This window comes from Pocillopora damicornis, chromosome 5 (genome assembly GCF_964200805.1).
Source record: "Pocillopora damicornis chromosome 5, jaPocDami1.2, whole genome shotgun sequence".
Taxonomy (NCBI): Eukaryota; Metazoa; Cnidaria; class Anthozoa; order Scleractinia; family Pocilloporidae; genus Pocillopora; species Pocillopora damicornis.
Window position 1 is genome coordinate 9,199,435 of NC_142674.1, and position 10,329 is coordinate 9,209,763.

General features: G+C 39.5%; 1 protein-coding gene across 1 annotated transcript; it reads right to left on the bottom strand.

Annotated features, from left to right (window-relative positions):
* Window positions 1–882: 882 nt before the first annotated feature.
* Window positions 883–1,781, bottom strand: LOC149045049 (uncharacterized). The gene is made up of 2 exons (XM_089205824.1): window positions 1,550–1,781; window positions 883–1,352 (listed from the first exon to the last, which is right to left on the bottom strand). Exons 1-2 carry the CDS (start codon window positions 1,779–1,781, stop codon window positions 883–885), a joined length of 702 nt encoding a protein of 233 aa, XP_089061950.1.
* Between the last annotated feature and the right edge of the window lie 8,548 nt (window positions 1,782–10,329).

A 10,329-nucleotide genomic window follows, 5' to 3' on the forward strand; every position in this document is an offset into this window, starting at 1 on the left:
TTCAACTGGACAAAATGAATAATTTTGCTCGATAGGGTCAACTGCACAAACCGCACAATCAAGCTAAATTGTTTAAACTCGTTAAATAGTCAAAGTAGCCAAGACAGTTAAAATGCACAAAGTAGTTCACATGGTTTAACTAGCCTTAATGCTTCTGCTGAATTAAGCTTTTTAAGCTTTATCGCAAGGCAAAAAATTTCCTCCGCTTTTGCAACAAATGACGCTCATTTCAGGTTCATCTCACTCAAAACGTTGTTTCGCTTCTCTGCACTTGAATTATGCTGTTTTAACCTTTATCGTACCGAAAACAAATTTTGTATAAGCATATATTATAATGGGTATATTTACAGGAGATCATGGCAAATTAGGTACAATTGTGGAAGGTGTTGAAGGAGTAGCAGGGCCACTAGTACCAAAAAAATTAATAAAAAAAATTGATAAAAACATTCAGAAAACAGTATTTTGTATAAGCATATATTATAATGGGTATATTTACAGGAGATCACAACAAACTAGATACAATTGTGGAAGGTGTTGAAGGAGTAGCAGGGCCACTAGTACCAAAAGGTGATAAGGGTGATACTGGCCTAGAAGGAAATTAAGATGATACAGGCCTTAAAGGAGATACTGGTGCAAGAGGACTAGGGGAGATAAGGGTGGCAAGGGAGAAACTGATGCACAAGGCTTCAAGGGTTCTACTGGTTCACAGGGGCCACCTGGTAGAGGTGGAGCTGGATCTCAGGGTCCTAAAAGTGGCATAGAAGTGGCATAGAAGATACTGGAGCACTAGGACCAGAAGGAGATACCGGTCCACAGGTTCCAAAAGGTGACAAAGAAGATACCGCTCCTCAAGGTCTTAGGGTGGTAAAGATGACATTGGTGTTAGAAGTCGAAAAGGTTATAGAAGGTGTGTGCGTCCTGCTCGGCTTCTGTGATGAGCAGTCGCCGCTGCTGGTCCATCATCGGAGCATCAGTGCCAACTATATATCTGACACACAGCAGCCTGATGATCTTATAGACTTTGCGTTGCTCTCCCCTACTTGCTGCATCTTCTGCCTGGCTTGGTGGGTCGTTTATGTGGCTCTGCTTCTCTGTTCTTGCCATCATCTTCACTGTTCGGTTCGCTTCCATCCATTGTTGCTTGTATCTCTCCTTCAGTCGCTCTGATTTGGCCTTCAAGACTTTCATCTTGAGAATTCTTCTCTTCTCAATGGTCTGCCAGCTATCCTCTGAGATCCACTCCTTCCTCTTTCTCTGCTTTGTTCCAGGAAAGGCCTTGCAGGTCTGCTCGTAGGCTATCTTAAGCTGTTGCCACTTTGTATTGATGTCTTCCGAACCTTCCAACGTCTGGTCTTCAGCATCCGCTCATACCTGGAGCTTATTTCTCAGCTGTAGTGTGACGGCAGTCTTAAGTTTTAGGTCTCGCAGCTTCTCCACGTCAGAGTCAGTGTTGTCGCCCTCTCAAACTTAATCTGGTCTTCCTCAGCTTCAACTTCAGTTTAGGGGTCACAAGATGGTGGTGACTTCCCGCATCAGCTCCTCTTCTCACTTTGACGTCTTGGCAGTGATCGCCTCCACATCCCGTTGACCATCAGGTTGTCAACCTGGTTCTTGTCTTTTCTATTGGGAAAGTAACCTTTCAGCCATTGGACGTCTCGATGTGGGAAGAGCGTCCCTCCAGCGACAAAATCTAAGGTGGTGTATATGTCTAGTAGCCTATTTCCACTGTCGTTTATGGTGATATCCTTCTCTCCCCGTGGCCCTATCGTAGTTTCTGTCATTTCCAACTTTTGCATTGAGATCTTACATCACAATCTTCATCTCGTCACGTGGTTCTGCAGTTCTGCTTGAAGCAGTTCGTGAAGGTGTCCTTGCCTTCTTCGTCACTGTCCTTTGTTGGTGCTTAACGCTGGATGATAGTTGTGTTGATGTGTCTCCCTTTCAATCTCACTTGATCGGCTTCAACTCCATCGGGCACTTCTCAAGACCCTTCTTGAAGATAATGGCTATTCCCTCACGGTGCTGGTCATCTCTTCCGGAATATAGCACTGTCTCTCCTGTGTTGGTTTTGTGTCTGCCTGAACCTGTCAATCTGCTATCGCTAATTCCAAGAACGTGTAGGTTGTAATGTCTCATCTCAGCATCTCAGCTGTGGCTTGGCTCGCTTTCCTGTCTCGTATATAGTTCTTCCTTCCAGAATCAAATTCTGGTCTTCCATTTGGCGCTCAAGGCTTCCATCTTCCTGTCAACCATTTCCTTTCGGCTTTGACCACTGTCATTCATACCAGTATCTTTTGATAACTCTGAAAGTCCGTCTCGTCTGGTGGTGTTGATTTTCTTCGTTGCCCTTTCCGTAACATGGGTGTTTAAGGGGACAGGAATGCTAGCCTTGTGCCCAACCCCCTGTACTGAAGGACCATTGGATTGTGCTTCGTCGGACTTGTACCCTTTGACTTGTTTGGCTTGGGTGGCCCTACCAGGAGACGAAGCTCTCGCCGCCATAGCTCTAGGGGTCTCCGAAGCACTCAAGCCCGCCAACGACGACAAGATGGCGATCCTCGGGGTTGATATAGCATGTGGATTCCAGGAAAGGATGAATATTATATGAAAAAGCCAGCGCCAGATTACCACGCAATAATGAGACAGAATCACTGATATCTGGTGAATGCGCGTTAAAAACCTTAAGTACCATGCTACTATCTTAACTAGTTAGAGAACTTAGGCTAGATTGTGGGGTTTGTGCTAAGGGACCATTTAAGCTAGCTATGCATTTTGTATAGCTGAACCATCTCAACTACCTCAACTAATTAAGAAAGGTGGTGGAATCTGTGCAGTTTAACTGTCTTCCGTGGATTGACTATGTAACAAGTCGAATCAATTAAAATAGTTTGAATATTTAAAATACTCCAAGAAACTTAGCTACCTTAAATGTTTTAACTGCTTTAATTAGTCAAACAAGTAAACAAAAATAAACTACAAATTGCCAAAGTTATTTTAATTGGTGGAAGTAAATCACATGATCAAAGAAGCATAAATAGTTCAATTAGACAAAAATGCATCATTAGCTTAATTGGCTCAGCTGCACAATCTAAACAATTTAGCTGGAATGGTTCAAATAGGTTAACAGTAAGAGGTCAACTGAGAAAAATTGCACAACGTATCTCAACCGGTTAGGGTACTCTAAATGGTCCAATTAACTTCAACTAATGAACTGTGCAAACTGCAAAATCTACCTAAGTTCTTGAAGTATTAAAAATAGTCAAACTATTTAAGTTGATTTTACTTGTAAAATAGTCAAACCTGTGAAAATAGTTAAACTGCACAGATTGCAGCATCTTTCTTAATTGGTTAAACTAGTTGAATGCTTCAACTGCACAAAATGCATAACTAGCTTAACTGGTTCCATCACACAAACTGCACAATCTAGCTTAAGTGGTTTAATTATTTAAGATAGGTGTATGGCACTTGGGGCGCTTAACGCACATTCACCAGATGTTAGTGACTCTGTGTTGTTCTTGTTGCTCAGTAATTATCCGATACCCTTCTCCTATAATACTTATTATTTCCTGGAATCTAACTGTATAACCGAGACTGATCTTTTAACGGTTAAATCATCGCAAAATCTATCTGAACTGGTTAAATTTACTTCAAAGAACAAACGGCAAAAACTGCTTGAGGTAGTTAAAATAGTCAATATATTCACATTAATTCGACTGGTTAAATAGTTAAACTAGGTAAGACAGTTAAACTGCACAGATTGCAATATCTTTGTTAATTGGTTGAGGTAGTTCAAATTGTCTAAGTGGCTGATATAGCTCAAGTACAATGTTTTCAGCTCTTTTTCACCACAAAAAGCTTATCTGCGCGTTTGCAGCTGACATGTGTTGATTATAGCTTTACTTCAGTCAAAATAACTTCACTAAATTACACTGTTTTCGGCTCTTTATTGGATCCGGAAAACGTTTTTTGCCTGTTGCAGCCAATCGCGCTGACTTTTACCAGACCACTGAAAACAACGTTTTTACTTCTTCGTCGCTAAGTTACGCTATTTTCAGCTCTTTTTCACGAAAAATTGGTTTCTGTCTGTTTAGAGCTTTTTACGCTGTTTTTGGCTTTATCGCACCGAGAAAAGGAATTTTTGCCTGTTTTTTTTACCAGTCACGCTTAGTGTATCTTATCTTCCTCAAACCGATGTTTCTGCTTTCTTCTTGCTATATTTCTCTGCTTTCAGCTTCATACCACCAGAAACATGTTTCTGACGCTGCACCGAAAACAGCTTTTCTGCCTTTTTGCACCTAATCACGCTGTTCTTAACTAACGTAAAGGCGTTTTTTGGCTTCTCTGCTGTTGTCATGCTGTGTTTAGAGCTTTCTCGCTCTAAAAACTTGTTTTGTGGCCTGTTTCCAGCTAATCCCGATTATTCAACCTTTATCTCACTCAAAAAAACGTTCTTACTCTTTTCTTGCTAAATTAGGCAGTATTCAGCTTTTTCGCACCTGAAAAAGGTTTTTCGCCTGTTTGCAGCTAATCACGCTGATTTTAGCGATATCTCACTCAGAAGAATGTTTTTGCTTTTTCGCTACTAAGTTAAGCTTTTTTCAGCTCTACCGCACTGAAAACCCTTTTTTGTGCTTGTTTGCTGGATGTACGCTGCTGTTATCTTCCTTGCACTAAAACCTGGTGTTCTAGCCTGTTGGCAGATAATCGACTGTTTTTAGCTTGATCTCAACTCAAAACAACGTTTTTGCTGTTTTGCTGCTAAATTACGCTGTTTTCAGTTTTTTTTTGTACTGAATTAAGAGTGTCACCTGTTTGCAGCTAATGACGCTGTTTTAAGCTATATCTCACTCATAACAACATTTTTCTCTCTGTGATGCTAAATTACGCTCTTTTCAGCTCTATCGTACTGAAAACCCTCTCTATACTTGTTCGTTGCTGTTACACTGTTCTTACCTTCCTTGCATGAAAAGTGGTTTTCTAGCCTGTTCGCGGCTAATTGACCGATTTTAGCTTGATGTTTCCGAAAACAACGTTTTTGCTGTTTTGTTGCTAAATTAGGCTGAATTCAGATGTTTATCTGCTTGCAGCTAATAGCGGTTTTTTTAGGCTATATCTCACTCATAACAACATTTTTCCTGCTGTGGTGCTAAACTATGCTCTTTTCAGCTCTTTTGCACCGAAAACCCTATTTTTTGCCTGTCTGCTGTTGTTACACTTGGTCTTCTGGCCTGTTTGCAGCAAATTGACTGATTTTTGCTTGATCTCACCTAAAACAATGTTTCTACTGTTTTGTTAGTAAATTTCGCTTTTTCCAAATTTTTTTGCACTGAATAAAAAATTTAGCCTTTTTGAAGCTAGTCACGCTGATTCTAGCTATACCTCAATCAAAAGAACGTTTTTTGCTCTTTTGGGTCCAAATTACACTCTTACAAGACTTTTTTCACGGCATAAAGGTTCTGGCCTGTTTTCAGCTAATCACGCTGATTCCAGCTATATTTCACGCAAAAAAATGTTTTTGTTGTTGTGGTGCTAAATTGCGCTGTGTTCAGCTTTTTCGCACTGGAAACGGTTTTCGCCTATTTGAAGCTTTCCCCATTGATTCCAACTATATCTCACTCAAAAGAAAATTTTTGCTTTTTCGCCGCTGTATTTTAGCTGTATTGCACCTAGAACCTTTTTTGTGCTGGTTTCCTGGATTTACGCACTTTTTTTTCTTCCTTGAACCAAAACCGGTGTTCTGATGTTTCTGACATTCAGAATCTAGCTGAACTGAGTGAAGTAGCTAAAATAGTCAAACTATTTTAATTGATTCGACTGGCTAAATAGTCAAACCAGCCAAGACACTTACATAAACTGGTTTTCTGCCCCTTTCCAGCTAATTGACTGATTTTAGCTTGATCTCACTGAAAAGAACGTTTTTGTTGTTTTCTTGCGAAATTGTGCTTTATTCAATACTCCTTTTTTTTTGCACTGAATGACGATCTTCCCTGTTTGCAGCTAATCACGCTGATTTAGCCACATCTCCCTCAAAAGAAGGTTTCTGCTGTTTTGGAGCAAAATTAGGCTCTTTTCAGATGATGTTATTAAGAGATCCTCGCAGCTAAGAACACTACTGATACCGGTGTAGCGCTCTACCAACTGAGCTAACAAGCCAACTTGGAGATGGTCAATGTGTTGGGTCCAAATAAACCATCCAAGTAATGAATGACGATTTTAGATATGTGAAGTTCATATACTTGCACTGCGGTAAAGAGATGATATTAGGAGATCGTCGCAGCTGAGAACACTATTGAAACGAGCAGTTGATAATAGGACCTGAAAAAAGTTGGCTTGTTACCTCAGTTGGCAGAGCCCTGCACCGCTTCAACTACTGTACGGGCCGGAATTTTTCATAGATCCTATTATCAACTACTCATTTCAGTACTGTTCTTAGCTGTGTGGATCTCTTAATATCATCTCTTCACAGCAGTGCAAATATATGAACTTCATATATCTAAAATCATCTCTATTTTCAGCTCTTTCGCACTCGCCAAAGGTCTTCTCCTGTTTGCAGCTACTCCTTGGTCTTTCTGCAGATAATCAGTATGATTCTAACTTTATCTCACTCCAAAGAATGTTTTTGTCGTTTTGTTTCTAAATTGAGCTGTTGTTAGGTTTTTTTGCATCGAAAAAGGTCTTCGCCTGTTTGCGGATTTATCACGCAAATTCTAGCTGTTTCTCACTGAAATGAAAGTTCTTTCCTGTTTTAGTCCAAGACTGCAATGTCATCACCTTTTTTCGCACTGGAAACGGTTTTCAGCTGTTCGAGGCTAATCACGTTCTGTTAACTTAAATCTGAATCACAACAACATTTTTGCTTTACGCTGGTAATTTACGCTTTTTTCAGCTCTATCGCACCCAAAACCATTTTTGTGCTTGTTTGCTCTTGTTATGCAGTTTTTACTTTTCTTGAACAAAAACTGCTTTCCTGGCCTTCGCCAAGTGACTGATCTTAGCTCAATCCGACTAAAACGAACGTTTTTGCTAATTTGTTGCTAAATTACGCTGTTTTCAGCTTTTTTGCACTGCATAGAGGCTTTGGTCTTTTTCCAGGTAATCACGATGATTCTCACTTTATCTCACTCCAAAGAATGTTTTTGTTGTTTTGTTGCTAAATTACGCTCTTGTCAGGTTTTTTTGCACCGAAAAAGGTCTTCGCCTGTTTGCAGCTTATCACGCTAATTCTAGCTGTTTGTCATTCAAATGAAAGTGTTCACCTGTTTTAGTCGAAAATCGCAATGTCCTTACCTTTTTTTGCACTGGAAACGGTTTTCAGCTGTTCGAAGCTAGTCACGTTCTGTTTACTTAAATCTGAACCACAACAACATTTTAGCTTTTCGCTGCTAATTTACGTTCTTTTCAGCTCCATCGCACTGCAAACCCCTTTTGTGCTTCTTGCTTGTTGTTATGCAGTTTTTACTTTCCTTGAAAAAAAACTGCTTTCCTCGCCTTTTTGTGGTCAATTGACTGATTTTAGCTCAATCTGACTAAAAAGAAGGTTTTTGCTGTTTTGTTGCTAAATTACGCTGTTTTCAGCTTTTTTGCACTGGAGAGGCTTTGATCTTTTTGCAGGTAATCACGATGATTCTAACTTTCTCTCACTCCAAAGAATGTTTTTGTGGTTTTGTTGCTAACTTACGGTGTTGTCAGGTTTTTTTTGCACCGAAAAAGGTCTTCGCCTGTTTGCGGCTATATCATGCCAACTCTAACTGTTTCTCACTCCAATTAAACTGTTTTCCTGCTTTAATCAAAAATTGCAATGTCCTCACCTTTTTTTTACACTGGAAACGGTTTTCAGCTGTTTGAAGCCAATGACGTTGTTTTAACTTACATCTGAACCACAACAACATTTTTGCTTTTTGCTGGTAATTTACACTCTTTTCAGCTTAATCGCACCCAAAAACCTTTTGTGTGCTTGTATGCTGTTCTTATCCAGTTTTTACTTTCCTTGAACGAAAACTGCTTTCCTGGCCTTTTTCGAGCTAATTAACTGAGTTTACCTCAATGTGACTAAAAAGAACGTTTTTGCCCATTAGTTGCTAAATTACGCTGTTTTCAGCTTTTTTGCACTGGAGAGAGGTTTTGGTCTTCTTGCAGGTAATCAGAATGATTGTAACTTTATCTCACTCCAAAGAATGTTTTGTCAGGTTTTTTTGCACCGAAAAAGGTCTGCGCCTGTTTGCGGCTTTATCACGCTAATTCTAGCTGTTTGCCACTCCAATAAAAGTTTTTTCCTGTTTTAGTCCAAAACGGCAATGTCCTCACCTTTTTTTTCCACTGTTTTTCCACGGTTTTCATCTGTTCGAGGCCAATTACGTTGTTTTAACTTAAATCTGAAGCACAACAACATTTTTGCTCTACGCTGTTCTTATCCAGTTTTTTCTTTCTTTGAACGAAAACTGCTCTCCTGGCCTTTTTTGGGGCCAATTGACTGACTTTAGCTCAATGTGACTAAAAAGAACGTTTTTCCTCTTTAGTTGCTAAATTACGCTCTTTTCAGCTTTTTTGTACTGGAGACAGGTTTTGGTGTTCTTACAGGTAATCAGAATAATTGTAACTTTATCTCACTACAAAGAATGTTTTTGTCGTTTTCATGCTAAATTACGGGGTTGTCAGGTTTTTTTTGCACCGAAAAAGGTCTTCGCCTGTTTGCTGCTTTATCACGCTTATTCTAGCTGTTTGCCACTCAAATAAAAGTTTTTTTCCTGTTTTAGTCCAAAACTGCAATGTCCTCACCTTTTTTCGCACTGGAAACGGTTTTCAGCTGTTGGAGGCGAATTACGTTGTTTTAACTTAAATCTGAAGCACAACAACATTTTTGCTTTACGCTGGTTATTTACGCTCTTTTCAGCTCTATCGCACCCAAAACCCTTTTTGTGCTTGTTTGCTGTTGTTATACAGTTTCTACTTTTCTTGAACAGAAACTGCTTTTCTGGTCTTTTTTGGGCCAAGTGACTGATCTTAGCTCGATCTGACTTAAAAGAACGTTTTGCTGTTTTGTTGCTAAACTACGCTGTTTTCAGCTTTTTTGCACTGCAGAGAGGTGTTGCTCCCTTTGCAGGTAATGACGGTGATTCTAACGTTCTCTCACTCCAAAGAATGTTTTTGTGGTTTTGTTGCTAAATTACGGTGTTGTCAGGTTTACTTTGCACCGAATAAGGTCTTCGCCTGTTTGGGGCTATATCACGATACCTTTACCTGTTTCTCAGTCAAATGAAAGTGTTTTCCTGTTTTAGTCCACAACTGCAATGTCCTCACCCTTTTTCGAACTGAAAACGGTTTTCGGCTGTTCGAAGCTAATCACGTTCTGTTAACTTAAATCTGAACCACAAGAACATTTTGGCTTTCCGCTGGTAATTTACGTTCTTTTCAGCTCTATCGCACTGCAAACATTTCTTGTGCTTCTTCGCTGTTGTTATAAACATTTTACCTTCATTGAACAAAAACTGCTTTCGTGGCCTTTTTGTTGCCAATTGACTGATTTTAGCTCAATCTGACTAAAAAGAACGTTTTTGCTGTTTTGTTGCTAAATTACGGTGTTTTAAGCTTTTTTGCACTGGAGAAAGATTTTGGTTTTTTTGCAGGTAATCACGATGATTCTAACTTTCTGTCACTCTAAAGAATGTTTTCGTTGTTTTGTTGCTAAATTACGGGGTTGTTAGGTTTTTTTGCACCAAAAAAGGTCTTCGCCTGTTTGCGGCTATATCACGCTAATTCTAGCTGTTTGCCACTCAAATTAAAGTTTTTTTCTTTTTTTAGTCCAAAACTGCGATGCCCTCACCTTTTTTCGCACTGGAAACGGTTTTCAGCTGTTCGAGGCAAATTACGTTGCTTTAACTTAAATCTGAACCACAACAACATTTTTGCTTTACGCTGGTAATTTACGCTCTTTTCAGCTCTATCGCACCCAAAACCCTTTTTGTGCTTGTTTGCTGTTGTTATGCAGTTTCTACTTTTCTTGAAAAGAAACTACTTTTCAGGCCTTTTTTGGGCCGAGTGACTGATTTTAGCTCAATCTGACTAAAAAGAAATTTTTTTCTATTTTGTTGCTAAATTACGCTGTTTTAAGGTTTTTGTAGCACCAAAAGAGGTCTTGGCCGGTTTGCAGCTTAACCACGCTAATTCTAGCTTTTTGCCACTCAAATAAAAGTTTTTTTCTGTTTTAGTCCAAAACGGCAATGTCCTCCCCTTTTTATCCACTGGAAACGGTTTTCATCTGTTCGAGGCCAATTACGTTGTTTTAACTTAAATCTGAAGCACAACAACATTTTTGCTTTACGCTGTTCTTAT